This window comes from Phialemonium atrogriseum (genome assembly GCF_030411735.1).
Source record: "Phialemonium atrogriseum strain 8032-3 unplaced genomic scaffold QBC33scaffold_24, whole genome shotgun sequence".
NCBI classification, from domain to species: Eukaryota; Fungi; Ascomycota; class Sordariomycetes; order Cephalothecales; family Cephalothecaceae; genus Phialemonium; species Phialemonium atrogriseum.
Window position 1 is genome coordinate 126,247 of NW_026848161.1, and position 27,066 is coordinate 153,312.

The 27,066-nt window shown below is 57.7% G+C and overlaps 12 protein-coding genes and 1 non-coding gene across 13 annotated transcripts; 7 read left to right on the plus strand and 6 right to left on the minus strand.

The window, feature by feature from the left end:
• Positions 1 to 353: 353 nt before the first annotated feature.
• On the plus strand, positions 354 to 2,123 carry QBC33DRAFT_595004 (receptor expression-enhancing protein 2). Its single transcript, XM_060431805.1, has 3 exons — positions 354 to 725; positions 800 to 949; positions 1,019 to 2,123. Exons 1-3 carry the CDS (start codon positions 697 to 699, stop codon positions 1,872 to 1,874), a joined length of 1,035 nt encoding a protein of 344 aa, XP_060280609.1. The 5' UTR covers positions 354 to 696; the 3' UTR covers positions 1,875 to 2,123.
• On the minus strand, positions 2,062 to 3,641 carry QBC33DRAFT_547104 (mitochondrial genome maintenance MGM101-domain-containing protein). The gene is made up of 2 exons (XM_060428713.1): positions 2,750 to 3,641; positions 2,062 to 2,661 (listed from the first exon to the last, which is right to left on the minus strand). The coding sequence occupies exons 1-2, from the start codon at positions 3,601 to 3,603 to the stop codon at positions 2,382 to 2,384; spliced, it is 1,134 nt and encodes a 377-aa protein (XP_060280610.1). The 5' UTR covers positions 3,604 to 3,641; the 3' UTR covers positions 2,062 to 2,381.
• An 8-nt stretch (positions 3,642 to 3,649) lies between these two features.
• Positions 3,650 to 4,751, minus strand: QBC33DRAFT_547109 (CHCH domain-containing protein). The gene is made up of 4 exons (XM_060428714.1): positions 4,208 to 4,751; positions 4,066 to 4,097; positions 3,900 to 3,964; positions 3,650 to 3,831 (listed from the first exon to the last, which is right to left on the minus strand). The coding sequence occupies exons 1-4, from the start codon at positions 4,279 to 4,281 to the stop codon at positions 3,757 to 3,759; spliced, it is 246 nt and encodes an 81-aa protein (XP_060280611.1). The 5' UTR covers positions 4,282 to 4,751; the 3' UTR covers positions 3,650 to 3,756.
• QBC33DRAFT_595008 (biotin--protein ligase) lies at positions 4,438 to 6,715 on the plus strand (the record flags this gene model as incomplete). The annotated part of the gene is made up of 4 exons (XM_060431806.1): positions 4,438 to 4,474; positions 4,551 to 5,190; positions 5,250 to 5,828; positions 5,886 to 6,715. The coding sequence occupies 4 exons, from the start codon at positions 4,438 to 4,440 to the stop codon at positions 6,691 to 6,693; spliced, it is 2,064 nt and encodes a 687-aa protein (XP_060280612.1). The 3' UTR covers positions 6,694 to 6,715.
• Positions 6,716 to 8,021: 1,306 nt separating this feature from the next.
• On the plus strand, positions 8,022 to 10,121 carry QBC33DRAFT_198131 (uncharacterized protein). Its single transcript, XM_060422555.1, has 2 exons — positions 8,022 to 8,246; positions 8,308 to 10,121. The coding sequence occupies exons 1-2, from the start codon at positions 8,157 to 8,159 to the stop codon at positions 9,946 to 9,948; spliced, it is 1,731 nt and encodes a 576-aa protein (XP_060280613.1). The 5' UTR covers positions 8,022 to 8,156; the 3' UTR covers positions 9,949 to 10,121.
• A 959-nt stretch (positions 10,122 to 11,080) lies between these two features.
• On the plus strand, positions 11,081 to 11,938 carry QBC33DRAFT_547117 (uncharacterized protein; the record flags this gene model as incomplete). Its single annotated transcript, XM_060428715.1, has 2 exons — positions 11,081 to 11,479; positions 11,581 to 11,938. The coding sequence occupies exons 1-2, from the start codon at positions 11,231 to 11,233 to the stop codon at positions 11,935 to 11,937; spliced, it is 606 nt and encodes a 201-aa protein (XP_060280614.1). The 5' UTR covers positions 11,081 to 11,230.
• Positions 11,939 to 12,154: 216 nt separating this feature from the next.
• QBC33DRAFT_t61 lies at positions 12,155 to 12,251 on the plus strand. Its single transcript has one exon. It is a non-coding gene; the product is annotated as a tRNA-Phe (tRNA).
• Positions 12,252 to 13,832: 1,581 nt separating this feature from the next.
• On the plus strand, positions 13,833 to 15,954 carry QBC33DRAFT_595016 (uncharacterized protein; the record flags this gene model as incomplete). Its single annotated transcript, XM_060431807.1, has 3 exons — positions 13,833 to 14,318; positions 14,376 to 14,461; positions 14,585 to 15,954. Exons 1-3 carry the CDS (start codon positions 13,933 to 13,935, stop codon positions 15,952 to 15,954), a joined length of 1,842 nt encoding a protein of 613 aa, XP_060280615.1. The 5' UTR covers positions 13,833 to 13,932.
• Positions 15,955 to 17,510: 1,556 nt separating this feature from the next.
• QBC33DRAFT_517691 (Pam16-domain-containing protein) lies at positions 17,511 to 18,057 on the minus strand (the record flags this gene model as incomplete). The annotated part of the gene is made up of 2 exons (XM_060426199.1): positions 17,511 to 17,936; positions 18,055 to 18,057. 2 exons carry the CDS (start codon positions 18,055 to 18,057, stop codon positions 17,511 to 17,513), a joined length of 429 nt encoding a protein of 142 aa, XP_060280616.1.
• Positions 18,058 to 18,368: 311 nt separating this feature from the next.
• On the plus strand, positions 18,369 to 19,881 carry QBC33DRAFT_198226 (putative Yip1 domain-containing protein). Its single transcript, XM_060422556.1, has 2 exons — positions 18,369 to 18,867; positions 18,965 to 19,881. The coding sequence occupies exons 1-2, from the start codon at positions 18,526 to 18,528 to the stop codon at positions 19,631 to 19,633; spliced, it is 1,011 nt and encodes a 336-aa protein (XP_060280617.1). The 5' UTR covers positions 18,369 to 18,525; the 3' UTR covers positions 19,634 to 19,881.
• A 685-nt stretch (positions 19,882 to 20,566) lies between these two features.
• Positions 20,567 to 22,917, minus strand: QBC33DRAFT_198233 (GDP GTP exchange factor for Gsp1p Gsp2p). Its single transcript, XM_060422557.1, has 3 exons — positions 21,685 to 22,917; positions 21,023 to 21,629; positions 20,567 to 20,962 (listed from the first exon to the last, which is right to left on the minus strand). The coding sequence occupies exons 1-3, from the start codon at positions 22,780 to 22,782 to the stop codon at positions 20,712 to 20,714; spliced, it is 1,956 nt and encodes a 651-aa protein (XP_060280618.1). The 5' UTR covers positions 22,783 to 22,917; the 3' UTR covers positions 20,567 to 20,711.
• Positions 22,918 to 24,230: 1,313 nt separating this feature from the next.
• On the minus strand, positions 24,231 to 24,801 carry QBC33DRAFT_457456 (uncharacterized protein; the record flags this gene model as incomplete). Its single annotated transcript, XM_060424856.1, has 3 exons — positions 24,231 to 24,310; positions 24,374 to 24,571; positions 24,741 to 24,801. The coding sequence occupies 3 exons, from the start codon at positions 24,799 to 24,801 to the stop codon at positions 24,231 to 24,233; spliced, it is 339 nt and encodes a 112-aa protein (XP_060280619.1).
• Positions 24,802 to 25,381: 580 nt separating this feature from the next.
• QBC33DRAFT_561799 (uncharacterized protein) lies at positions 25,382 to 27,060 on the minus strand (the record flags this gene model as incomplete). Its single annotated transcript, XM_060430159.1, has 3 exons — positions 25,382 to 26,287; positions 26,338 to 26,416; positions 26,468 to 27,060. The coding sequence occupies 3 exons, from the start codon at positions 27,058 to 27,060 to the stop codon at positions 25,382 to 25,384; spliced, it is 1,578 nt and encodes a 525-aa protein (XP_060280620.1).
• Between the last annotated feature and the right edge of the window lie 6 nt (positions 27,061 to 27,066).

Below are 27,066 nucleotides of genomic sequence, written 5' to 3' on the forward strand. Positions count from 1 at the left end.
CCCGAATCGGGCTTCCATGTCGGGCCGGTCGATTGTCGAGCACGGCCGCCACCGGCGCCTTCACCCGGTTCGAGCGCCTCGACGGTTCCAGCCAATGCAATCGCCGTATCCGGCGCAACCGTCGTCGATATCAAGCGCTGGCTGCAAACCATGCTAGATGCAAGAGATCAGGCCGTGGTCCCGCCTGCATAGAAGAGTGGTGACATTAAAAAGCTGCCTGGATGTGACGCGTCAACTTGGACAATCCAGAAAGAAGTTGGGCTCTTGAATTGAGGACAGATATAGCGGTCACGTCACGTCCACGCCAGTTGACTTCAATACTCGGGATAGAAAAAGACGCCTGCCTCCGGTCTACCTAGGTGGTCAAGAGGCAAAAGTTTAATCTGCAAACGTCCGTCTTTCCATATTAGCGCGCACAGGCCCATTATTTTGGCAGCTGCAGCAACCTCGTGATCGGTCCACTGATTACCAGTACGGAGTACCTACCTACCTACCTAACCTACCCCCGCCCAGATACACTTCGACTGCCTACCCAGGACTATTCAATTTGCGACTCTTCACAAATCTTGCTTCTTAAACATAGCTTTTGTCGCATACCCATTACCTTGCTCAGCCGACTGTCGCCCCGACGAGGCGACAAACATACCGAGTTTTACACTTTCAAACTTCCAATCCTGAGTAGCAGAGAGAGAAGCCATGTTTGACGTCTTCGCCAAGCTGTTATCGTGCGTCATACCCGCGACTCCCAAACTATTTGCCCCGCGTTTGCACTAGAAGCTGACCCGCGATCTCACAACAGCTCCATCGCATCCTTCCTGTTCCCTCTCTTCGCCTCTTATAAGGCTCTCAAGACATCTGATCCGGCGCAGCTGACGCCATGGCTGATGTACTGGGTCGTTCTGGCCTGCGCGCTCCTCGTTGAGTCCTGGACCGAGTGGATCCTAGTCTGGTACGTCGCATGGCCTTCCATCCCCCCCTCCAAGAGACCCTCTCCCGACTAACCACTCCATGCCTAAAGGATCCCCTTCTACGCCTACATCCGCCTCCTCTTCCTCCTCTACCTCGTCCTCCCCCAGACCCAGGGCGCCCGCGTCATCTACCAGACCCGCATCCACCCCTGGCTGGCCGACAACGAGGGCGCCATCGAGGACTTCATCGCCTCGGCCCACGACCGCCTCCGCTCCGCCGGCGTCTCCTACCTCAAGCGCGCCATCGACATCGTCAAGACCTCCGTCCTCGGCCTGCCCCCCGCGGAGCCCCGAGCCGCCGCAGCAGCAGCTCCGGCCCAAGGCGGAACCCCGCAGTCCTACACCCAGGCCCTGCTCGCACGCTTCAGCCTGCCCAGCGCCAGGTGGACCGGCGGCGACGGCACCGGCGCCGGGGCCGCGGGCGCGGGCGACTTCTACGGCCTTCTGGCATCGGCGGTGAGCGCCGCGGCGGGGGTTGCGACGTCGGGGGGGTCGGGGTCGGGCTCGGGCTCGGCCCGGGCTGCCGGCAGCGACGCGCCGGCGGAGCGCATCAGCTTCATCGCGGCGCAGCGGGAGAAGCTCGGCGTCCTGCTGTCGGCGCTGGACCGCGAGGAGACGCAGCTGCGGGCCGAGGAGTCGACGACAAGAGGTGGCGGCGGCGACTCGACGCCGCTGGGGGGCGCGCCGCTGACTAAGAGCCGGAGCGAGGCGGACTTTGAGAAGCTCGAGGCGGAGAGTGGCGAGGAGGGCGATATGGATGAGGCGGGGGTGCGGAGGCGGGCGCCGGTCACGCCAGGGGGTGGGAGCTGGGTGCCGTGGGGTTGGGTCGGGTCCGGTGGTTCCGGTGGTTCGGGGGGTGCTGGTGCGGGTCCGGAGGGCGGGAAGAGCTCTGGTTTTGAGACCTAGGCTCTAAGCCTGGGCTGGTTGAGAGGGTTTACTGGTTTGTTTCGGCGTTGTATTAAATCGGATTGGTTTCGGAACCTGATAGATTAGCGGCGTAAGGGCTGATTCGGGAGCTAGGTGCCCATGGGGCTGTAACAACCCCTTAGCGCACTGCCTGTATTGTTACCCATCTGAGAGGATGTCAACCTCCCCTCGTTTAACTGCTAGCTATAATGGCTTGACTGCCCTTCAGCGACCTGTCTGTTCTCTTGAGAAGCTGCTGTGAGAGAGTTGAATATGATTTAAGTTGCTATGTGTTGATACAATACAATGGCACATAGTCTGCTAACAGAGTATGTCTATGTATTCCCTCCCATGGCAAACAGATATACACGATAACTGTTGTCGACATCTATACCACGCTCGCTCTAATCAGTCCATCCCACGTATCGTACACCAGGGGCTTTTCACAAACCGGAGCGGTCCTCTCAACCCCCGTATGACCTCCACCTCCACCTCCCCTCAGGAACCTCAGATTTTCACCTTCCTCACCAGAGTGTACGGATACGCCGGGTCGCTGTCCTTCCTGATCCATATCTGCCTCCTCTTCTTGGTGGCGACGTGCTCGACCCATATCTCCTGGCAGAACTCCTTCTTGAAGCGGCGGATGAACCGCGGGTCCCACAGCTCCGAGGCAATGCCGAGGTCCTTGCAGCAGCGCATCAGCGCGTTGGACTTGCACCCCTCGCCGGCGGTCGGGATCGTCTCCTCGCTGAAATATTGGCACTCGCCACGGGCCTGGGCGACGAATCTGGAAACGCGCGGATGTCAGCAATGTGCCCTTCTATCTCCCCTTCTTCATGCCTCAGTGTATAGGTATGCATGTAGTATGTACTCACCGCCCATGCACAATAAGCGCATACTCCCTCGTGACGACCTTGTCCCCGACGGCCAGCTCCCCCCTGGGTGCGAGCCCCCAGCCGCCGGGGCCGAACGCGGCGTTGAGGATGCGCCGGTACTTGATCTCGGGCAGGTAGATGATGCCGTCGGGCTTGACCTCGACGTCCTCGGGGTCGAGGGAGCGCATCAGCGTCTCGGCCACCCGCGCCTCGAACGGCGCCGTCGAGAGCCCGTGGAACGACGACGACCAGTCGATCGCGGGGCCGCCGGAGGCGTCGGGGCCTGGTGGAATGGCGGAGGAGGAGGCGGAGATGGTCTCGCCGAAGGCCGAGGATGCGGGGGGGGGGTTCTCGCCCGCGAGAGAGGAGCCCGATGATAGCGCGACGTCGATGTCTGCTGCTGGCACGCCCTCCGGCGTGGAGGCCTCGGGGTCGACGAACTGCTGCGAAGGCGGCGGTGGAGACGGCTTCGCGGCTCGGGCCCGGGTGGTCGAGGTGATGGGTGCTGCTTGCCGGATGGCGGGCCGCGGTGTCGGCGTCGTCGGGGCGCGGGAGGCTGGCCGGTGGATGTGTCGGAGGTGGCGCAGGCTCGGGGACGAGGGGCGCAGTGGGCCCAGGGCCTGGAGTGCCCGCGATCGCATTGCGGGTGGTGGTTTACGGTAGATTGAGATTGGTGAGGTTGGGAGGCGGAATGTTGATTCTCGCGGTTTGTCTCGTGCGATTGGAAGTTTGGCAAATTTGGAGGAGTACGGATGGAGGTACCGCGTGTTAGAACTGGGCCCTGGAATGAGTCCCTGAATCTGGCAAATAACGGCTAAGGCACTAACAGATGGACCGTTGGACCTTGATATCATATGTAGGACAATTCCAACAGATCACAATCATGTTCAAGTGCAAATGTGGATTGAGAATAGAGAAGTTGTATTGCTAGCTAATAAATAATACACGAGACGACCGATGACCAATTAGGCCCGTCATCTGTTGCGTCTTGCTGGATGCATCTCATCTCATGCATCTGCATCCTTCGTCTCAGTCCTCTGATCGTTTCCCTGCTGCTTCCAACACTCACGGAATCGATCCATCTTGAGAGGAGACCAGCTGTCAGTGTTGAATCATTGGTTGGAGGGGGGCCGGGATATTATGTTCTCACCTCGTCCTTGCAGGCCCGCCAGTCCTTCTTCTCGTAGTAGCAATCGGTCATCTTTGCGTTCTCGTCTGTCCATGTCGGTCAGCTTCAGACGTTGCACTATGGGGTGGCGGCGAAACGTCCGATTGGGGTGACCCGATCGCAGGGCTGGAATTCGTGGGGAACGTACCTGCGCAGCCGGTGCTAAAGATGCGCTTGTCCCTGCAGGTGCTTTCAGTGAGAAAATTTGCCGCATTTTGGTTGGGGGCAGCCCGTTGAGAAAATGGACCCCAGGGCGTGTGTGTCCTGGTAATAATGAGATATATCCTTACCACTCATCCGGCTCATCCTCCTCTTGAGCAGCTGCGGCTGCCTTCTGCTTGGTGTCGCTGTCTTTTATTGTCATTGTGGTTTTCCGTTTCTAACCGCTGACGGTCAATTTAGTTGAGAGGAGTGAGTGAGGAATGAGCTGGCTGAGTGGACATCCGTAAATAAATCCTCGGCTTTGTCCGGTGGTTTCCCGATTCTACCCCATATCAGACACCGGAAACTAGAAACCAGAATGTCGTCACGAAAGCTGAATGTGCTGGTCTACACAGGTAGAGCCTCTCCCCTCTCCAATTGTTTTCATTGTTTGACCCTCCTTCAATCTCACGAGACTAACGCCGTTTGCAGGCACCGGGACGACCGTCGAGTCCGTCCGGCACTGCATCTACTCTCTCCGGAGGCTCCTCTCGCCCAACTATGCCGTGATCCCGGTAACCGAGACGGCCCTCCTCCAGGAGCCGTGGGCGCCGACCTGCGCACTTCTGGTCCTGCCGGGCGGCGCCGACCTAGGCTACTGCCGGGTCCTCAACGGCGCCGGCAACCGGCTCGTCGCCCAGTTCGTCCGCCGTGGCGGCGCCTACCTGGGCCTCTGCGCCGGCGGCTACTATGGCAGCGCCCGCTGCGAGTTCGAGGTCGGCAACCCCGACCTCGAGGTCGTCGGCTCAAGGGAGCTGGCCTTCTTCCCGGGCACCTGCCGTGGCGGCGCCTTCGCTGGCTTCACCTACCACAGCGAGAGGGGCGCCCGGGCGGCCCGGCTTGTCGTCAGAAAGGACGCCTTCTCCGGCGCCGGAATCGTGCCCGGTGAGCTGAGGTGCTATTACAACGGTGGAGGCGTGTTTGTAGATGTGGAGAAGTGGGAAGCCGAGGGGGTCGAGGTGCTGGCCGAGTACGACGAGGACCTGGACGTCGATCCGGGAGGCCCAAAAGCCGCCGTGGTGTTTTGCAAGGTCGGAGATGGGTTAGCGCTGGTCACAGGGCCGCATCCAGAGTGAGTGCCCCTCGGAAAGTCGATAAAAGGAGGAGGGCGTGTTGACGGATATCCGCCAGATTTGCTGCGGCCAATCTAACCAGGCAACCCGATGTCCCCGGCTATGACGACCTTATTGACGCCTTGGCCGCCGATGACGAAGCCAGGTCCAACTTCTTGAAGGCGTGTCTGCTGAAGCTCGGTTTAGAAGTAAGCCAAGAGGCGTCATCCATTCCGTCTCTCTCAAAGCTTCACCTATCCACACTCTATCCAACAGACGTGGGCGAGTTGCTCCATTCTTTCAACGAAATCATCTCCAAAGAGGCCGGCGAGGAGTTCATCAGGGCCGAGAACGACGTGTTCCATATCGAAAAGCCGGGCTCGACGTGGTCCATGGCCGGGCTTGAAGAGGCACTCGAGGTTGCATCTGGTGGCACGACAGCTAAAGATCAGATGGTTGATCACAGCAAGATTGTCAAGCGTATAGCGGCGCATGATGAAGCTTGGCCGGAACCTAAGGAGACGCCATACTTCAACCACGCCGTCTTCTACTCGAGCTTGCAAGAATACCGCGATGAGCGCGACAGCCAAGCTCATAGCTGGGGCGATGCCTTCATGTATGGGGAGGTCGTCACTAGCACAAACACACTGCTGGACAAGTACGGACACCCAACTGCTTTCTGTCGCGTCGGGATACAGAATGCTAACAAAAATAGGAATCCAAAGCTGCTCTCCAAACTTCCGACAGGCTTCACACTAGCCGCAACGACGCAGGTAGCTGGTCGGGGTCGGGGGTCCAACGTCTGGGTGTCCCCAGCAGGGTGTCTGATCATGTCGACGGTGATCAACCACCCGGCCCACCTCGCAGCCAGCCGGCCGATCGTGTTCATCCAGTACCTGGCGGCGGTGGCCATCGTGGAGGCGATCCAGACCTACGACGCCGGCTTCGGCGGCATGCCGATCAAGCTCAAGTGGCCCAACGACATCTACGCGCTGGACCCGGACAAGCCGGCCGGCAGCGGCAGCGCGGCGTCGTACGTCAAGATCGGGGGGATCCTGTCCAACTGCGCCTACTCGTCGGGCAACTACCAGATCGTGCTGGGCATCGGCGTTAACACGACCAACGGCCGGCCGACCACGAGCCTGGACGCCCTGCTGGCGGCGGTGGGCAGGCGGGCCGGCCGGGAGCTCCCGCCGTTCCGCATCGAACGGCTCGTCGCGCGGATCCTGACGCGGCTCGAGGCGCTGTACGGCGAGTTCTGCCGGTCCGGGTTCGCGCCGCGCCTGGAGGAGCGGTACTACAGGCACTGGCTGCACACGGACCAGATCGTGACGCTCGAGGCCGAGGGCGGGGTCAAGGCGAGGGTGCTGGGCATCACGCGGGACTGGGGCATGCTGAAGGCCGAGGAGCTGAGGCCGGACGGCATCAACGGGGCACTGAGGGCGACGGGGAAGGTGTGGGCGCTGCAGAGCGACGAGAACAGCTTCGACTTTTGGAGGGGGCTCGTGAGGAGGAAGGTGTGAGGTTTTGTTACCTGCCCTTCCGTAACGTACCTCTCTTTCCTGGCTACGCCCGCTCCGGAAGTCGGGCGGAGACGAGACCGTCGGCGGTTCCCTCGAGACATGGCTGAATGACGAGAAAGCTTATGTGCTGGGGCCGCCAACAACTGGCAGCGGTTGACAGGTGTGACATCCTCATGCGTGTTTCCCCGCATCTGGCAAGAGAGAGTCCCGCCTGCATGATGGGATTGCATTTTGCGGGGACTTGCTTAATACTCCGAAAGTCCCTCCGTGATCTAGATCTCCAACTACGAGATTTTGAGGAGACGAAGATCAATAAAGTATTTTATTTTCTATTTTTATTGTCGCCTCCACTTTCTGTTTCCTGCTGAGCCTTTACCTACACTACTCGGAACCTATCGTGACCAACATATTGGTCCTTCACCCACTGTTCTGTCCAGGTCAACAGCAAACTATTGAACTACCGTCCCCGAGCCGCACCCGCATGTTTGCCTACATGCCAAGGAGAGCTAGGGGAGACGACTCCCTGTTAAGCGGTGCCATCAAGGGATCTGACCTCGTGTGCTACTGCAAGAAAACCGCAAACTGCAAGCAAGGTCATGGCGGTCTGTGGTCTGCAGAGCTCGCGTCAATGCCTGATTAACGGATACAGCGCAGTGGGACGGCATGCTATACAGGCGGTGTCCCGCATCTACAAGCCAGCGACCAGCACACGAATGTCCATGACTCCAGCTTGGAAGAGGCGAATCCACCATACTCGGCACAAGGTCCCGAAAGGACAATATAGTTTGCTAAGGGAATAGCGCCGAGCTCTGGGCTATAAGACCGTCCCTAGAAACAACAATGACGCTATCAGCTGCTCAAGCAAGGTGTACGGCATTGTAATATACCGCCTATTGAGTGGCCAGCGGACCCAGAAGCCAGGACTTGCATTAAGCTGGATATTCCCGACCAGCCTTTCCATATTGCCCCGCAACCTGCTTTGGGCAGTTGGAGAGCGGGAGGAGACTCGCTTTTTCTGCCTCGATTGGCACACCACCCTTCCGCTTCCCGTCATGCGGCCAATCACACCCTCCCGCTTCTGTGGGCTCGACCTCTTTTCGTCCCGCGTCAACAACACCCGCCTTCGGAACCGGAGGCTCGAGGCGCTGCCGTGGGCGATGGCAGGTTGGGAACAACGATGAGGGGAAAACATGGCCCTAGAGCTCAATCAAATAGCTCGGCCCGCGCCTATGAATCACCCTTCCCCCCAAAAGGTTGGGACCTGGTTTTGCGAGCAAACAAGCGCGGGATTCATCAGCGAGCTGGAAACTCACAAGGCATCCAGGATACAGGACAACACAGACGCCTCAAGCAATCGATGAGCCCGACAGCTATCTCCCCGTGGCCCGGAGCTCCAGGCTTAGGTTGAGCCTTTCTCGATTCGTGATTGCGTCCGTCCCGGAAAGGGTTGACGTCGAGGAAAGATGACGGGGCCGGCATATACAGAGTTCAACCTGACTTACCCCCCGCTACCGTTCGACGACTCGGGTGTGGCCTTCCTAGACACCACGCAGGTGAGCGAGTCCCTAACACTCGGGCATGGGAATGTTGGTTCTAATTAGCTGTCATCCCCAGAGCTATGACACCTCCAAGATACCCGGCATCCTCGCCGGCCTCCTCATTCCCCACTTTGTCTGCACCGTCTTCGTCGTCGCGCGGGTGTGGTCGCGGCTGTTCCTGCTGCGCAAGTGGTTCCTCGACGACACGCTCATCGTGGCGGCCTGGGTCTTCTCGACGGCCGTGTGCGCCGTCTACAGCGTCGCCACGCTGACACCCAACATCCACGACACCGTGGTGCTCAGCTCCGACATCATGGGCGGTGGGCCGGCGGACTACCCGGACGACAGCCCGATCGGGTCGTACATGCTGCGCACATACCTGGGCCTCATCTTCTACCAGCTGTGCCTGTGCCTGACCAAGCTGTCGATCCTAGCCTTCTACCTGCGCATGTTCTCGTCGCGGCCGGTGGAGCGCCGCCTCGCCCAGGGGACCGTCGTGCTGGTGCTGTTGTACGGCGCGCCGCTGCTAGTCATGAGCATCCTGCAGTGCCACCCGAGCCCGGGCCTCTTCTTCGGGCACCCGGTGGGCAAATGCTTCTCGTTCGTGCCGCTGCTGATCGCCTCGGCGTCGCTGCACGCCGCCACCGACGCCTGGCTGGTCATCATGGTGGCGCCGTGCATCGCGCGCCTGGACCTCCCGCCGCGGCAGAAGGCCGCCCTCGCCGCCGTGCTCAGCCTCAGCGTCCTCGTCGTCGCCGCGAGCATGACCCGCCTGCAGCTCAGCCTGCACTCAAACTACCGGCCCTCGGGCGCCGGCGTCCAGGTCGCCAACACGCTCGCCTTCTTTGTCATGACCGTCCTCGAGTGCGACGTCGCGCTCATGTGCGCGTGCGCCCCGACCCTGAGGCCCGTCCTTGCGCGCCTGTGGCCGCGCCTCGGCATGGACGACCACTCGCAATACCCGCAATACCACCACCACCGGAGGAGGCAGCAGCGGCGGCGGCGGCGGTCCGGGCGGAGAGGCGAGACCGCGGACGGGGACGAGGACGGCAGCGTCAACCTCACCGAGGTCAGCTACCACGGCTACCCGTGGACGCAGCCGCACACGACGGGCGGCGCGGCGGGGGGGTTAGGGATCCGCAGCAAGAACCGCAGCAACTCGGCTCCGGATTTGGACGCGGGTGTGGACGTGACCGACATGGCGATGCCGACGCCGCCGGTGCCGGCGTTTATGCAGCGGACGCCGACGACGCTGAGCCTGCGCAGCTTCATGAGCAGCATCGCGCCGAGGAGCAGGGGGGGTGGCGGCGGCGCGACGGTGTCGGGGGCGAGGGACGCCGGCGAGGACAGAGCGGTGCTGCTGAAGGGGGGGGAGGGCGGCGACGACGACGAGGGTGGTGGCGCTGCGGAGAGGAGGAGCTCGGTCGGGTTCGAGGGGTACCACGACCAGTACCTCGGGTACGGCGAGGAGAGGCGGCGGAGCAGGCCATTGCGGAAGAGCTTGGTTATTGGGGCGGGGCCCTGGGGCGATAGCCAGGAGAGCTTCGTCATGGGCATGAATGACCCCGCCAGCCCGACTAGGATGAGCCCTGTGTCCGACCTGAGTGGCGCGACGTACCCGGTCTTCTCATCCGAGACCCGGGAGGTGCGGGAGATGAGGAACGGGGCCGGCGTGGGTCGGCCAAATGAGAAGGAAACGGGTACAAACGATTCCTGAAAACTCCCGGGGCTTCTTTCCCCCCCATAATACTGGCTGGGAAACATCATTGCTGGGTCTTCTCGAAAGAATTGTGCGGTCTCTTGGTCGAGCCAGGCGGGAACTCGAGGTACTCGAGGGCATGCATATGGGCGCGATCATCCACTATGTTAATCTATACCACGGTGCATCTCCTTGGGGCAACGGGACTGGCGTTTCTGGCGGGGAGGGTCATTTTGTACTCTCGGGGCGGCGGTCACTTGTGCACATCCTGGCCACATCGGCATTCTTTTTTCTCAGGTTTTGACGATACAAGGCATGGTAGATTGGTTGAAGCTAGCTCGGCAGCCCTGCCGGTAATTGTGGAATGGGGTTGGGCATGGAAACAGTCGCAATTGGGGAGGAAGCACAGAGAGCGCACACGCACGCACACATATGGCCTCTATGGGACTGGGCAAAGAATAGGCTACGTACTGGGAGGAAGATAAAAGGCCGAAAAATAAACCAGCATATACATCAGGAAGCCTTGACTTGTTGTTTCGGAATCTCTTGGGAAGTCTGCTGTCCGGGATGGGGTTGAGGTTCCCTTATGCACCGTTTTCGCCCACCCTCTCCCTCGGGGCTTCGGTTTTGTGTGTCAAGGAGTTCTCTCCATTAATTCCTCCGAGAACTGAATTCAATATCCTATGTGTATGTATACATGATGTAGCATTCCCAAGGAAAAGGGGCAGGGGGTTAACATCAACCATTCCGTGAGGCTGCTCACCCGCCGCCCAACTGATACAGAGCGCTGGAACGAAGATAGAACATCCCCGCTACCGAGGAGCATGACTTGATCCATGCCACCCCCGAATGTGATGTGTCACAGTCCCTTAACCTCAGACTGCCTCCAATTATTCGGCCGTTTTTCTTTCCCTGACACAATCATTTGCACCGCAAGCACATCTGTCTCCACGCTGTAGTCCGTCATGCCTCCCCCAGTCCATGTGACGAGGGAATATCATGGGCTCCCGCCGCCGCTAGGCATCCAGATTCCTACACCCGCCGAGCTGGTACAGCTCTGCACTGCAGAGCATCCGCGGCACTACAACATGGGTCTCACCTATCCGCCAGAAGCACCTGTTTTGTGGATCAAGTACGGCAAGTCAGTCATCTGGAACGAGGTGCCGGCGCAAGTCATGGCATGCGAGGAGCTACGACGTCTTCGGTCATCAGTTAGGGCTCCCAGAATCTTTTATGCTTGCGAGATGGGGCAAGTAGGAGTTCGGTATGACTTTGAAGTCAACTATAAATCGTATATCTCATGGAGTACGTTCCGGGCAAGACGGCAGGCGAATGGCTGGACAGCATCAAGAACGAAGACTCCCCTGGCAGGGATTCCATATATCGCCAGATTGCCTTTGCTCTTTCCGAACTCCACCGCATCCCCGTACCTCCAGAGTCTCGTCCAGCCGCCGCCGGTGGTGGAAGAATTCGCCATTCCCTTTTCGATCTTCAAGAGGCTCCGCGCCACTACCAGAACGTGACGCAACTGGAGGACCACCTCAACCTGGTAAGATGAGACACTCCGCTATCCTCGAGCAACCTAGATAATCCAACAATGCTTTCTTGTCTTTTCCTGTCTGGTCATTAACTGTGCCTCCCATAATCTAGTTCCTCACGATCACGAAGCGGAAGCACCGGGTCCAAGATCTCTCACGAGAGCCCATGGTCTTTTGTTATTCTGACGTGTGGCTCGGCAACTTCACCATTGACGAGGATGGCCGGCTCACCGTGATAGACTTTGCCGATTCGAGCATCCTGCTGTCAAGCTTCTCCAAGTTCGTACTCTTGGACTGGGAGAAGATCAAGCGCGACATAAGTGCTCTGGTAAAAGTGCCCACGACCGACGGCGTTGACAATACCCTCGCGCTATGCACCGCGGCGGGTCCTATGGTCATGGGCCCGAGTTCGTTCGTGACCACGGGCCGCCGAATACTGGGCGGGGAGATGGAGATGAAGCCGGTCTGAGTGCAAGTGTGCCAAGGGTTGCTAGCGCTGCCTGCGTTTCGCAGCCAAGTTAAATGCTAGCATTGACAAAGAGGGAGTTCAGCGGGAGTGTTCGGAATCTAGAACGGGGTTCAATAGCAATTCTGCATGCATTTGACAGCGCATTTGCAGGGCTCGACAGCGCCACATCCACTCACTATCTACAAGTAGACACTTAGGGAGCCAATTTTCACAAATCGGGGCAGTGGCGCAGTTGGGAGTCGCGTTAGACTGAAGCTAAACTTCAATCATTATCATCAATCTAAAGGTCACCGGATCAAAGCCGGTCTGCCCCAACTTTCTTTTTCATTTTTTTCTTTCATTTTTCTTCTTATTTTTTTTCTTTCTTTTTTTCTAGTTTTTTTTTCGTTTTATTCTTTGGTCTGTTGCTTGCACATTGATAACTCGTTCCACTCAGCGGATATTTACCTCGGGAAGCATTCTGGCTCTATCTCCTCCTCTCCGTCCTACTTCCATCGTGACAATTTGGTACCATCGTATCCCAGCTTCTCGGGGCTTGCTGGTTGACAATCAAATGTGGCGCACATCTGAAGATATCAGATGGTGGCAGGTGTCATACGATGATAAGACTGGTCACAGAACTGTGGCAAAGGAAAGTTCCATTCGTTCCTGATTGGTTCCTGTGTCCCTGGAACAGCCCCTGTCCCTGTCTCCCAGACCGGTTTTCAGGGTCCCGCATGATTTTGGGATCCGTCCCTTGAATTCCCATTCTGGTTCGTCTCAACTTCCTGCCATGCATACACAAACTGCCTCCACTCTCCTTCACGTGCATTCGATTCCCATCCGGAGAAACCTGACCTGCATTCCCTCATGACGAGACCAGCTACGCTCCCGGACCCCAGAACGGTAGAGCGAGACTATCAAACGTCTGGCAGGGTCTCTCGTTCCATTTCGACCCGCTCTTGTTGGAACGGCTAAATAGAGGAAAACCGAAGAAGCACGCTGCAGTAGCCCGTCCTGTCGGTCGCTGCGCGGTAATTCTGGGGTTGCAGTGGGCTGCATTGCATTGCGCTAACATGTCATCATCATGGCTTTTGCCCCGTTCCAAGTGCTTTCGTAGGGCAAAGACCAGATAGATGTCGCCATCTGTCCATCGCTCGGTCGGCCTCTCTTGAGAAGTGTTGGACGGCACCGAAGGGAGATTGGACGGGCAGATAAGCAAACGAGCAGGCAGTATGATGATACTTACAGAACTAGCTCCCCTCATCACTTAGGAAGAAGCCCTTGCCGTCCCATCATCGGCCCATCGAGCTTCCTCCCCTGCTACCCTGCCTGTTGTTATGCAACCTGGTCCAACATCATGACAGGCATTGAGGAGACCCACATACCGACCCATTCTTCATATTGCTTCTAGAAGCTTTTGACTGCCCGGATGCCGGTCAGGACGCCTTCCATCTCATCGCGATCAAGCTGATCCCCAGCTTCTCATTGGTCCATGCCCCTGGGTCTCGCCATTGATGTATCGCCCTCATTGTGGATTGGGCAACGCAACCCTGGTCGCAGTTATGCCTTCTCGAACTACGGTTCTGACCGATGCTCACAGATTCTCGCATCTCTGAGGCGTCATCCGAAATCCTGGGGTGAAAATCACTTATTCCTACCTGTCGCCATGGCCGAGAAGGGATCTTGGCGATACGGTTCCTACCTAGCTGACGATGACATCCCTGGAGTTTTCTCCCGTCCCTCTCTCAGCTGCCGCCCATATCCAGACCACACTCGCCTCCCCACACTTCCAGAAATACCTGTCTTTCTCTAACCTGGCCTCCCTTCAGCCAATCCTTTGACTTTGATGGTTGGTGCTTATTCCTTCCACTTTTATGCCGCTCTTTTCTAGTTCTTCTAGGCCGGGTCTGCTGGCTTTACATTCTTTTTCTTCCCACCTCTTCCGTGGCAACCCTCGCTTCAAGCAAACGCTGTAATACCACCACCGCCCACCACCATGCAACGGACTGAATTATGTTGATTCTGCGGGGCTTGAGCGCCCTCTTCGTGGGATTAACAGTTGTCACCCAGGCTTCGCCTTCAGAGTCATTGCGACTATCTCGTTCGCTTCCTCTCGAGTCACACCTTCTGAGGACGAATGCGGAGGAACTACTCGAGAGTGCTGGCAGGGAAAACGAAGGCCATTCATCCCTGTCAGCCCAATTCGTTCGTTTACTACCCAGAGGGTCATTACATCGACGGCGTCAAGATCCGTCGCAGAGAAGAGTTCTTTCGAGGGATGAGGAGTATGCTTCCTCAACTCCGGCGGCGTACTCGGGGAAGAATGGGACAAGATTGGCCTGCGAGGGCTGCCCAGATGACGGGACAACATGCAGTGAGGGGGGTTGCACTTCTTTGCGGTTAGTTGAGACTCTCGGACCAAACGTCGGAATCACGAGTAAGCTGACGATGCCCAGTAACCCGGAAGCGGTAGCTACGGCGGTTATTGTGACCACGACGAGCACACACACCGTCACGTCGTTCACAGGGGGCCAGACCTTTGGTATGCACATCTCCAACCTTCCCTCGATCCGGATCCCGATTCTTCCCTGAGGCATCGTCCCCTGCCAGATAGACTTGAACGAGAATGATCTTGCACCGGACAATGCTAACCAAGTTGGAATAGTGGAGATAAGCACCGTCTTCGAGACACTTACCATGGTCGATCCATCGGAGGAGACTCAGACAAGCACGATCTCAATAACCTCGTTCTTTAATCGGAGAGGAATTCGCACTGCTCGATCAGAAGGGTCGTCATTCCCCAATGCCACAATCGCCCTTGGACGGCGACAAGATCCCGCACCCACGGGCACAACAGTGACGGTGGACACCACAACTACGATTTATATATCCGGTGATACTACCGTCACCATACCACAGACCGTGTTTGTGACGACTACAGTGGCTCCAAATGCTGTGACTACAATATATACAACTACCACTATCTACACGGGCCGTCCGGAAGGAACTACAACCGCAGACACAAATCCGACAACAATCAATACATCCCAGCCTCTCCCATCAACATTAAGCACATCTACATCAGAACCTTCGTCGGGATCGGCCTCAGTAGAGCCAACCGAATCAACGACTCCGATTTCTACTTCACAGAGCTCGAGACCTCAGTCGAGTTCACTTTCGACATCCTCTTCAGGCTCGACTTCGATCACTAGTGCGACATCAGAGACGATGACGAGCACCACATTCGGCAGTTCTACCGCTGCCCAACCCACGAGCACCGAGGCTCCCCTCCCCGGACCGATGACGCAAGAGCCCCCTCCCAACCTCTCGCTCAACTCGGATCAGATAGCCGGAATCGCGCTAGGCGCCATCTTCCTCCTCTTTCTCCTAGTAGCCTTCGGCTTCCTCCTTCGGTGGATCGTCCGCCGCCGGCGCAGTCGTCAGGCAGTGATGCGGCAGCAGCTGTCGCAGCCGACCTCGGCGACTTCGGCGCGGACGGGCGACCTCCTGGCCACGGGGGGCTCGAGCCGGAGCGGTGGCGGCGGGGGCCGGACCGACGCAGCGAGCGGCGGGGGCGCGTCGGGCCTGACGGGCCAGGGCGAGGTACGCATTGTCATCCGACCGGCGCCTCCGAAGGCGAGGCGGACCCAGAGCTCGGGCCTCTGGCCCATGCCCCCAGGCCACGGGGGCCAGACGTATAGCTTCTTCGTCGAGGAGACCACCACCGGCGAGACGACGCCCCAGGACCCCGGCGAGTGGAGCATCGCTAGCGAGAGGGGCAGCAGCAACGGGCAGGGCCGCGGCGGCAGCGGGGCGCCATCCCCGTCGGGGGCGGCGGGTGATAACGGCAGCCCGAGCCACATCAGCGTGGGCTGGGGGACTAGCATCGGAGCCTCGAGTCAATATCCCAGCGGCGTCACTACCGTGAACGCTAACCTCGCGCCGCCGCCAGCCACGCACGGGAACAGGAGGTGGCGGCGGAGCAGCAGCAGCCGCAGGGGGACGGGCGGCTCCGGGATAGGAAACGCGTTCTAATATTAGGCCTTACATCCCTTTCTGCGAGCCGGGGAGCAAGCCGGCCTTGCATCTTTCAGAGGGACAGACATACTCGCCTGCGGGTAACTTGAACGACTAGTAGGAACCACGTGTCTGGGCGTGGGAGATACGATGCTTACGAACAATGTCTATTGAGGTTGGGGTCGCATACATCACTAGAGGAGTTTTTCCGACGTCTAGAATTCCGCACCCATTGGACGGACGGGGGGACAAAGGGGGCTGGCGGCGTTCAGGCCTGGCTTCGGGCATTCATTGTTGTACATGTACAACCTGGCGAGACCTAGAGTCTCCGCCTTATAATATTCTTATTGGTAGTTTTGACTGAAATAGACAGATACCCTTCTAATTGACTTCGGTGGGCCATTGTTGATGATGCTCTGAAGACGTGATGTATGCAAGCAGATTGGAGATCAACGTTATTCGACAGACAGGCAGACAGACCCATTCGCAGGCCGCCCCAAGAGCGTCCTTAGCCCGGGCACTCGTAAACTGGGGGATCCTCGGACGCGCAGCCCGAGACGAGGCCGAGCAACCTCCGCATTAGAGCTCCCCCCGTTACAAATTTGTATATTAAAGACTCGCCTCGCACAACATCGAAGCGATGGATCAGTGCGGCGGAGAAGACCGCCCGACCCAGGTTTTCCCTCTCTTTCCCTTCACCTGGTCTGGTGTCACAGGTCAACGCCGAACCGGGTTCGTCTGGTCTCCGGAGGAACGCCCACGCCCACCCATGCGCGGATCCTCGCGTGTGATCGGCACGGAGATCAGACGGGAATCGTGCCGGTCTCACTGACGACTTTGCTTGCCTTTTTTCTCCCTCTTTCCTTTGCTTTTTTTCTCTGGTTCGCACTTTGCTTCTTCTCGAATGAATTTTTAGAATCCCAGTGACCAGACAAGAGGCTGGTTTCGGATTCGAAGAGTGGATTGTTGTCAGGGAATGTCCGGTTTTGCTCATCGCCACCGAATCTACCTAGGCAACTTCCGCAACTCCCACAACACCACCCCTCTGCACAAGCGGTGACACGAGGCAAAAAAATGGTCTTGTTCTTTTCCTCCATCGGGCCTCTTTGCCATCTAGGTAGTGTAGCATACTCCCCCATCTCTCAGCCCCACTGTGGTTTCACTGTGATTGTATGATACATGGATATTACAGTACAGTAAGGCCAGTGGGTGTGCCTTGTCTAAGTTCAGCCCCAATCCCGGTATACATGCTACCCGGGTACAACCAAGAAGAACGCCATGCCATGCCAAAGTCGAGTGAAGATGTGTGTGTAGGGAACCGGTACGGAGCCACCACCCCCAAGGTGGAAGGCGTCTTTGGTGTTTGTTCCCTCTTGCCTCGAAGAGGTCGATCCAGGTCCTCCTCGCCTGCCGTGACCGCCCCGGGTGGAGGCATCGGGGGGGATGTGGCCTGTGATATCCTGTCCGGTATGCCAAATGATATGCCCAATACCAAATGGACACCCAGCGCGGGATCTCCAGGCAACCACCGCGTCCCGGTACCTCCTCAATCCCCAACCTCCTCCAACCCTCTACTACCTGTCCTTATAAACCTTCGGCTTCCACCCCTCCTTGACCTCGGCCTCCTGCTCGGCCTTCTCAGCAGCGGGCCGAATCTCGGCCTCGATGCGCTCCCTCGCGCGCAGGATCTTGCTCTGGAGATAGAAGGACCCGCCCTTGTGGGGGTCGTTTGCGTCGAAGAGCTTCTTGAAGCGGGCCATGACCTCCTCGGCGTCGGCGGCGGCGCCGCCCTGCGGCGGCTTGACGTTGAGAATCTTGCACGCCTCGTCCAGCGTCATGCCCGACGTCAGGCTCGCCCGCCCCGAGCTCGTCTGCCCGCCGTTCTTGCCCTGCGCCCGCGCGTACTGGCTCGACGCCGACGCCTGCTTGTACGCCTCGGCGAAGGCGCGACCCAGGACCCGAGAGCCGATTATCACTACTTGGGTTATGACCCGGTAGGCCTGGGGAGGACGCGGTCCCGGGTTAGCGATCGGTTCCCGGAGGGCTGGAGGGCGAGGTGGTGGGATAGGATGCTTGAGGCTGGGGGGGAAGGGGGATGATGTTTGGAGTGGCTCTTACCATTGTCGCGATTGGCACGGATAGTCGCCTTGCTGGCCTTCCGGGGGACTCGTCGAGTTGCTTGTGCGGGAGTCGATAGAGAGTGTCTTTGGCCCTGCGAAGATTGTCGAGAAGCGATGCAAAAGCTCTCGCCAGAAAATCATCCAATCCAAAAAATTGCCCCCGAGCCGGCGCAAGGAATCTGCCAGTGCCGAGGAATTTCCGACCATCGGATTGGGTTACGTAAGAAATTGCCAAGACTTTAATGTGGCTGAGCAGCTACGCGAAGCCACATTCCTCCAGCAGGCGGCCCTTTTTGACAGCTTCAGCTTGTGACAGAGTGCATGCATATTATTGCTTCACGAAGCAAGTTATTCTATTCTGCCTGCGGCCCCGCTCAAACCTTGAGATCGAAACTGTTGGGCTCGACGCATCTGCTGGGTATCCTCCGACGGCAGCCAAAATCCCTAGATACCGACCGACCAACCAACCATGTCTCAATACTACGGCGCACCGCCGAACCAGGCCTACGGGCCGTCGTCAGCCCAAAACCTCCAGTTCTACACGTCGCCGTCATATGCCCAGCCCGTGTCCGGCCACGCAACGCCATCACAAGCCTCGTATGGCTACGGCGGCCAGTCCTCGTCGGCCGGGTACGGTGCGCCGGGCGGTTTTGGCGCGAGCTTCGGTGGCGCCCCAGGAGTCTCGGGCCGCATGGGCGAGCAGGGCGGCTTGAGGACCGGCTGGCTGGCGGCATTTTCCACCGAGGGCTACGATGGCGAGCCGCCGTTGCTAGAGGAGCTTGGGGTCAACTTCGCACACGTACAAGCAAAGGTAAGAGAAGTATTCCTTCGTTTCCCCCGGCCCTCTCTCCCCGACCCTCCCTTTCCTTAAGCTGCTACCTAGAGACTAACCAAGCCACTCGACGCAGACCCTCGCCGTTCTCAACCCCTTCACCCGCATCGACCAGCACCTGATGGATGACAGTGACATGGCAGGGCCCATCCTATTCTTCCTCCTCTTCGGCACCTTCCTCCTCTTCAGCGGCAAGGTCCACTTCGGCTACGTGTACGGCGTCGCCCTCCTCGGCTCCATAAGCCTCCACATAATCCTCAGCCTCATGACCCCCTCCGACGGCGCCATCCCCGCCCAGGCACCCACCTACCCAGGCCAACCAACCGACCCCTCCTCCTCCTCCGCCGCACCCCCCTCCTCCGGCGGCGGCGGCCCCTCCTCCGCCTCCAACCCGACCTCCCTCTCCGGCGGGCCCGCTCCAGGCCCCCTCTCCAGCACGCTGACATTCCCGCGCTCCGCCTCGGTCCTGGGCTACTGCCTGCTCCCGCTGGTCGCCACCTCGCTGGCCGGCATCGTCGTGCCCATGGACACGCCGCTGGGCATCGTGCTCACTGCCGCAGCCATCCTGTGGTGCGTCGTCAGCTCCAGCAGCATGTTCTGCGCCATCGGCCGCATGCCCCGCGGCATGCGCGCCCTCGTCGCCTACCCGCTCGCCCTCTTCTACGCAGGCTTCGGCATCATGGCCGTCTTCAGCAGCCGCGGGAGCGGCGGCGCCCTGGCCAGGGTCGCTGCTGCGGGGGTGTGATCTTGGTTTGGTCTCTGTATTTTTTTTTCCCTACCTTTTTCTTTGTTGCCCGTTCCTTCCTGGGGAGGGAAAGGAGAGGGGCGGGAGTTGGTTGCGGAGGAAGGTCGTTTACAAGCAATATTTTTTTGGGGGTGCCGCAGCTGGCAAAGATGTGGATGGGGAAGAATATGCGGTTTGAGGAGACCGGATTAGAGGATGCGGTGGCTTGCGTTGTAGCGTTATGAGGCGGTTTTCAACAAGAGACTCAAATGTCCGGTTTCGGTTGACCTGAAAGCCCTCCTTTGGGGACACCAACGCCGACCGACCGACGCTGCTTTGTGCGTCTCCATTGATGAGCCCGGCTCTGATGGGCACCTGGAGGTGGCGGCAGCTTAGCGAGGGAGGGGGAAAGAGGGTCAACTGTCCGAGGTGGGAGCCAGTGGGATCATTGGGGGGACTTCATGGGAGTGGCCGTGTAGGAATGGATGGATGTCCTCACGCCACGACCATTGTACACTAATGGGGAAACACGCCCGATAGTAATATGAGACGACGAATGAACAAAGGTGTGTCGCGACGAGGTGGAGGAACGTAAAGTTGAGACCCCAGTATCGGAACGAAAAACAACCGCTGTTCTATAAGCTTCCTAATGCGATAGCGACCAGCCAAGGGTCGGTGAGAACTTGATGCTATCATACAATGTTGGCGAACGTATCGAGAATGTGTATGTATCACACATAACCAACCCTGGACCAAAACCAGTTCCTGTAGTTCTTTTCGAGAAGCCCAATGTCCTCTGCATCCTATCATCGCCGTATCTCGTGAAACTACTCTTTAAGACAATCCCTAGCCGTATCCTCGGCCCTCCGTAGAGAAAAATTAATAATATATCAGGCGCGAACCGTGTGTGAAGCGCAGAGTAACGCTATGTTCCAGAGCCTGAGCCGGAGCAATTCAACCACAGCATGGTTGAATTAGTACTCGGTCCTAGGCGTTGGAAGATCACGCTCTCGTAACTCTGCGAGTGGAGCTCATGGATGCATGTGCTGGGCTCGTTATGACCCGGGGCACGCGCCGGGGGAGAAGGGTTGGAGGTTGATTAAGCCGACTCGGTTGCCAGCTCTTCGGCAGCAGCAGCCAAGATCGAGAATTGGCCGCCGGCACCGGCAAAGACGAGCTTTTTCTCCCGGACGACAGAGTTGTCGACCAGTGTGGGAACCTCAATGTCATCATCGGTTCCTTGACCAGTCTGGTAATTCGCCGAGAAACCCCAGGAGTAGGCCTTCCCCTTTGTGGTAATGGCGAAGCTATGGTCGGTTCCGGCAGCAACTAAGGCGACCGAAGGAACATCTGCCAGCAATGTTAGAGATGTGTGGGGAAATAGTTGACAAGTCAGAAGTGGTGACTTACCAGGCACAACGGTAGGCTCCTTCAGGATGCGGGGCTTGTTACGTTCGTCGAAGATGGTATTCTCCTCGGTGAACTTCTCGTTGGGCAAACCAACTTGATGGCCGTCAATACGACCCCAAGTCAGGAGCTTGCCGTCATCAGTGCAAGCCAACGAGTGGTGCTCGCCCCCGGCAATGTCGGCGATCTTGAAGTCGGTCAAGGATTCGACGAGACGCGGCTTCAGCTGAGCGGCGTCATCCTCACCGGCACTGTCCTCGATGCCGAGCTCGGCGTAGTTATTCAGACCCCAAGCAAAGACGCGGCCTTCCTGGTCAAGCACGAAGCTGTGGTACGATCCACAAGCGACCCTGACGGGCTTAGCGCCACGGATGGGCAGGTTGCCGATGCCCTTGGGTCGGAGCGACGACTTGATCTCGCGCTCGAATACTTTGCGACCGAGCTGGTTCTGCTGACCACAGCCCCAGGCTTGGACCTTGCTTTTGTTGTCGAGAGCAAGAATGTGGTTGGAGCCGGCAGCGAGCTGAGTAATTCCCTTAAGATCGGGGAGGAGCACGGGGATCTTCTGAACAAGAGTCTTGTCGGTGAATCCGAGGATACCATCACTGCTCTGTTTATCTAGGTCAGTATTTGATGCTAGGAGGGCAATTCAATGCCGGACTTACTCTGAATGTTCCCCAGCCATAAACAACGCCATCCTCAGTCAGTGCGAACGAGGCACTGTCACTGGCAACAACCTGGACGAACTTGGTCTCAGGTTCAATGTTTGTCAGATCAACCTCGGTGGGCGTGCTCTCTTTGGGGCTGAGCCCCGAGTCCTCCGAATCAGAATCGTCGGAATCATCCGCATCCGCATCACGAAGGCCACCTTCCCAAGTGGTATCGCGTCCCAACGCGCCTTGATCGTTGACGCCCCAGGTGAGGATTTTGTTGTCCTTGGTAAGCGCGACGACGTGCATTCCGCCGCAGGCAAGCTGTACGACGCCGACATCCTTAGCGGAGAGGTTATGGTTGACCCGGGGGCGCTTGACGTCGATGGGCTTCTTTCCGTCGACCTTGACGCTGCCGAGGCCGAGCTCTCCAGAGCTGCCCTCGCCAAACACAAACACATGGAGAGGTACGGTGGGCGCCTTGTTGATCTTCTTTCCGACTTTCCTCTTAGGCGCCACAGGCTTGGGAGCAGCGGCCTTCTTGGCCTTCTTGGCAGGAGGGGCGGGCTTCTCCTCCTCGGCAGCGGACTCCTCGTCGCCCTCGGCTTGGGCGTCGGGGGCCCTCTTGCGCTTGGTGTTGGCCTTGGTCTGGCCAGACTCAGTACCCTCGTTCTCTTTGTCGGACTCGCCCGTGGTGGTGGTCTTCTTGGGCTGCTTCGGGACCGCAGTATCAGCTGCAGCCGCAGTCTTCTTGGTAGTGCGAGGAGCGGCGATCTTTCTCGCGGCAGGTTTGGCGGCAGGTTTGGCGGCAGGTGCCTGGTCGGCAGCCTTCGTCTTCGGCGCAGGGGCCTTTGCCTTCTTTGGCTGAGAGGCCTCTGCAGCTGCTTCGATCGAGTCTTCGTCGGCCTTGCGCTTCAGGGCAGCGGTTTGGCGCTTCGAACGGGGAGCAGGTGTAGTAGCCTTCGCATCCTTCTTCACTGTGGCGGCAACAGGCTTGGTTTCCTTCTTCGCAGCGGAAGAAGCACTAGGCCTGGCTTTGGCAGCAGGGGCTGCCTTCTTGGGAGCGGCGCGTTTCGGCACGCTCGCAGGCGCGGTGGCCTTCTTCGGTGGCATGGTGATGAGGTGTTGAAGAATCAGGAATGAATGGGGAGAGAGAAATTTGTGCAATGTTTGCGATGAATTGAGCTGAAATCTGCGTTCTTTGGTGAACTAATCGATGGTGAAATCTTGCTTAGTTGCGAAGAAGACTGGTTGTAGAGGGAGAGAACAAGGGAAAGGGAGGAGAGTTAGGATTTTTAACGTGAGACGCGCAGCTGTGGAATCTATTGTTGTGGGAGCTATTGACATCAGGCACAATAACGGAATAGTGGCGTGTGGTTCAGCCTCAGGCACAGGGGCAGGGGAACAAAGGAAGACCAGAGCGAGTTGAGATTGCGCACGGGCAGCAGGTCGAATCCGGAATTTGAAGATATGGCGTGCCACCAAAAGAATAAAGAATCAGAGTCCAGTATTTGCAATCAACAAAGAGGCGAGTCTCGCTTCCTATTAATCTTAGGAAAACGCCGGTATCGTCTGGTATCTGGTAGATACTGCCATACCAATTTTTCCTTGCAGTCATTCCCCCTACCAGAACCATCCTCACGGACCAACAAGCACCGATGACCGATGACGTCCCGGATTTTGAACCCTGGAAAAGAAGATCCAATCTCTCCAGTCACCCTAGTTGACCTAGGAGCATGGAGCATTTAGAGACCCAAGCTTCTTACTCGTCTTTTCCCCACCCAACCTCACCAGGATGGCAGAGGAAGGACGACACGAAATCTCATCGAACTGGATTTGCAACGCTTCAATTACGTCTGATTGACCTAGGTAACATGTACGCTATCAGAAACAATAACAATACCCACTTCTCGCTAGTCGGCATAACCATCCAACGCTGTATGTACGCCGTGCATGCATCAGCACCATAACTGGCCCTCAATGCCTGGAAACCGGCCTGGCTCTTGGTTTTTTACGACGCTGCCTTGTCCGCTGTGTATTTTCCAGAGCCTCCTCTTGCATCGGCATCTGTGGCGCCTGTTGTAGTAGATGCTGCCGCAAGCGCTCAATTGCCCTTGTGTGCTCGAGTTCCGCCTCTGTAGGGTACCATGAACGGTACCAGCGCGTCACAGAGCTTGGGATTATTCTCCGCCAAGAGCGTTTGAACCGGAAGCATAGAATACCCAAAGCAATGAGGGTGCATATCACAACATTGGGATGTCAATCATAGAAAGTACGAAGTATTCCTCGTTCCGGGTCTAGGAGCGGCTGCGGCCCAGTGAGGCCCAACGTGTCCAGTCCGGGGATCAAGACCGCGAGCTCTCCGGGTTCGCTGCCTCTCAATGCCATAATCCGCTCGAACTCCATCTTCCCAATGTGTCCTGAGGCTTTCTTCAATGATGACATGGTCCTGTGCCCCGAGAACTCCTTTCCGAAACGCCGTGACCAAATGCTCAACCGGATCCGACCCCTGTACAAATAGGGCCCCTTACGCCTGTAGCCAACCCCATAAGCGCGACAGGTTATTTGCTGGTCGTGAAATCCGTCTCGTGTTCGGATGGGTTGAATTTGCCGTCCACCGCCTTCTCGCAGGTACATGCACCTGAAAGCAAGCAGGTAAGTCACACATATCCGGATGCCTTGGGGGAAGCGGTAGATAACTCACCAGCAGGACGAGAGCCGCACGAGCAGGTGTTGCCAGTAAGCTTTGTGTTCTCGGAACCAGCTCGATCACAGGTGCATTTGCCGGCGGGACGGGCTCGGCAGGAGCAGCGTGGTCCGTCAACTTCGTTCTCCGACTGGGCTCTCTCGCAAGAACAGTGGAGGGCGGATTGCTTGCCACAAGAGCACGTGGCCTCCTTGGCTACGGAAAAGATGATTGTTAGTTGTATGTTTGACAGCCGTGTTTGTAGGGGCTGTGTAGATATGAGGGATCGGTAATTTGCAGTGAAGAGCTTCCCACGGGGAATCGATGGGGATGGGAACTTATAACTCCACGAGAATGTGTCTGAAAGGAACGGGAGTCATCATACCGCAAACACATAGGCCGTTACTCCTGCCGCAGCAAGTAGAGGGCGCAACTGCGGTCGCCATCTTTAGTCGTTGAGGTTGGGGAAGCGCTTGGGGTGGAGAATGGGAGGAAGAGACAGCCGGATAGAAGGCGCAATGAAGTTCAGGTGTGGTCAAAAAGGGTTTGTAAAAACGAGATATGAGGAAGGTCCGGGTGCTGTTTGATTGAACTCAAAAGAAAGATACAGGCGGGATGTTTGGGGTATTTATTCTTGTCGAGCCAGCTCGTACCTGCCCGCGTGTTCGACAGGTCCATGTCACTGACGTCTGACATCAGGTCGTTTACTTGGTACGTAGGTACCTCCCAAGATCCTTGGTGGAGTGGCAAGCCCAATTGGGTCATCAAAAGCGATCTCATTGGCTGTTGGTGTCTCCAACTTCCAAATCTTATCCAATCATCGGTCAGGTATTTCACATCCTCAACATCCGGTGTCTTCCTTTGGTCAGCAAAACTGCGATCTGGAACGTGGCTTGAGTTCAGAATGTTTCAGCAACAGGTGATTGGTGCGCCGTCCCGATATTCCGTGGCAAATCCACATCGGGAACATCAGTCTAACATGAGCTCGATACAACGAAGACGATACCATTGGTCCCTCGCCTGCCTTCACCCTGCCTTCACGCCATTCCCCACGCGGGAGCTCGGGTTAACATGGTTGCGAGAATTCGATGCAGGGCTGGCCCCAGACATCGTTCCATCCAGCTGCGCGAATAGTGCTGACCCCTTCGTCGGAGGCGATTGAGACCCACGGGCAGTGGTGCCGGAGCTGCTCATCCTCCGCCGGGTGACTGGTGGCCTAGAGGTTTGGGGTCCCGCCGAGCGACCGAAGCTCAAGCGATCCATCTCCATCCTTGCCTCGATGAACGCCGCCTGGTCAGACCACAAAGCGATTCCGGGTATCAACATGATGTCCTTGACGCTGATCTGGGGGAACAAGGGCAGGACAGCTTGGCCGTTCTGATTTTTGGTTTGACCTGTGCTCCCAGTGAGGCTTCCTTCGTCGTAGTCGACATGCCTGTCCCCGCGTTCGAGATCATCGAGGCTCTCCAAGAACTCAACGATGACTCGGTCTTTCGACTTCTGCAGCGGTCTCCACATTGCCACGGCGCCGTTGAACAACTCTCTGACCATCTGCTGTAAATCGTCCCTGGCCCGCCCCGCAGGAAGGAGATGGTTGAGAGTGGAGCAAACTTCGTTCGTCGCAATTTCCACGATGCGGGACGTTGTCTCGTCCGTAGCCTCAAACTCGGCCAGTAGCTGGCACCGCACGATCGATTCGCGGCGCGGCGCCATGAGCTGTAGGGTAGTAGATATGGCGTTTTGTGCTCCGGCCATCTCAGGAAGGTAGATATCTGTGAAGACGTAGTTGACCAAAGCGCTGCTTATAATAAACTCTGCCGCAGCACACCTCATCAGCCGTGCGGATTTGTCCATCGAGCTCGGCAGTGGTAGCTTCGCCTTGCGGGCCTCTAGGCAGCGGTCAAGGTGCTCGACAAACGAGCCGAATGATGGCTGGGAATGTCTTAGCAAACGGACCTCTTCCAAAGTAGGCTTTGACTCACGGTCAGCACTGCATTATCGCCGAAAGAGGCCACAGCCAAGTCATGGCATTTCGAGGCGAACTCCTCGAGGGTCCTCGCACTGGAACATGTCAGTACGGTTCCAGGAATCTGGCAAGGGGAGATTCCATACAGATCCTCAGGGCTGAACTCAATCAGTCGGCCTTCGCCAACGAACCTGCTCAGCTGCTCGAAGTTTGCGTCTGACAGACCAAGCGCATGATTCAGCCTGTCACATTCGGTCTGCGATACTTCGCTTGACTCCTTCAACTTCTCGAGTGAGGTCGCGAGTTTGTCGACATTGGCCTTGAGTTCTTTATTCTCCGACCTGAGACTTCTGGCCTCTTCAATCGCTGCCTTCAGGGAATCTTCGGACTTGCTCACTGCCGACTTCAAGGCCACATCTTCTTTCAGCTTGTCGTCGTATTCCCGATGTTTCTTCCCGAATATCTCGGCGAGGACGTCTTTGTCGTGCTCGAGTTTCTCGATCTCGGTTTTCAGTGCCTTGATCTCCTCGTCTCGCGCCTTGAGAGTCTTGCTGAGCGTCTTCTGGTTCTCAACCGTCTTCTCAAATTCCAAGGCCCCGGCAGTGTCGTTTTTCAAGTCGGTCATGAGGCCGCCGAACTTGGCAAGCTTCTCGGAGAACTTTGAAGCCTTTGAAGATGCCCGTGAAGACGAAGCAGCATCGTCCGCCGCCACCGCCGCCTTTTTCTTGTTGTCCGCCATGTCGTA

Excerpts from the sequence above, each read along its gene's own strand:
- QBC33DRAFT_547109 (XM_060428714.1), bottom strand. The coding sequence starts at position 4,281 with ATGACAATAAAAGACAGCGACACCAAGCAGAAGGCAGCCGCAGCTGCT. Across the intron at positions 4,098-4,207 it reads GAGGATGAGCCGGATGAGTG|GGACAAGCGCATCTTTAGCA; the intron begins GTAAGGATATAT and ends AAGCACCTGCAG. Across the intron at positions 3,965-4,065 it reads CTTTAGCACCGGCTGCGCAG|ACGAGAACGCAAAGATGACC; the intron begins GTACGTTCCCCA and ends CGACATGGACAG.
- QBC33DRAFT_198226 (XM_060422556.1), top strand. The coding sequence starts at position 18,526 with ATGTCTCAATACTACGGCGCACCGCCGAACCAGGCCTACGGGCCGTCG. Across the intron at positions 18,868-18,964 it reads TCGCACACGTACAAGCAAAG|ACCCTCGCCGTTCTCAACCC; the intron begins GTAAGAGAAGTA and ends CACTCGACGCAG.
- QBC33DRAFT_198131 (XM_060422555.1), top strand. The coding sequence starts at position 8,157 with ATGACGGGGCCGGCATATACAGAGTTCAACCTGACTTACCCCCCGCTA. Across the intron at positions 8,247-8,307 it reads CCTTCCTAGACACCACGCAG|AGCTATGACACCTCCAAGAT; the intron begins GTGAGCGAGTCC and ends TGTCATCCCCAG.
- QBC33DRAFT_595004 (XM_060431805.1), top strand. The coding sequence starts at position 697 with ATGTTTGACGTCTTCGCCAAGCTGTTATC. Across the intron at positions 726-799 it reads GTCTTCGCCAAGCTGTTATC|CTCCATCGCATCCTTCCTGT; the intron begins GTGCGTCATACC and ends ATCTCACAACAG. Across the intron at positions 950-1,018 it reads ACCGAGTGGATCCTAGTCTG|GATCCCCTTCTACGCCTACA; the intron begins GTACGTCGCATG and ends CCATGCCTAAAG.
- QBC33DRAFT_198233 (XM_060422557.1), bottom strand. The coding sequence starts at position 22,782 with ATGCCACCGAAGAAGGCCACCGCGCCTGCGAGCGTGCCGAAACGCGCC. Across the intron at positions 21,630-21,684 it reads ATGGCTGGGGAACATTCAGA|AGCAGTGATGGTATCCTCGG; the intron begins GTAAGTCCGGCA and ends CTAGATAAACAG. Across the intron at positions 20,963-21,022 it reads GGAGCCTACCGTTGTGCCTG|ATGTTCCTTCGGTCGCCTTA; the intron begins GTAAGTCACCAC and ends CATTGCTGGCAG.
- QBC33DRAFT_547104 (XM_060428713.1), bottom strand. The coding sequence starts at position 3,603 with ATGATATCAAGGTCCAACGGTCCATCTGTTAGTGCCTTAGCCGTTATT. Across the intron at positions 2,662-2,749 it reads GCGCTTATTGTGCATGGGCG|ATTCGTCGCCCAGGCCCGTG; the intron begins GTGAGTACATAC and ends GCGCGTTTCCAG.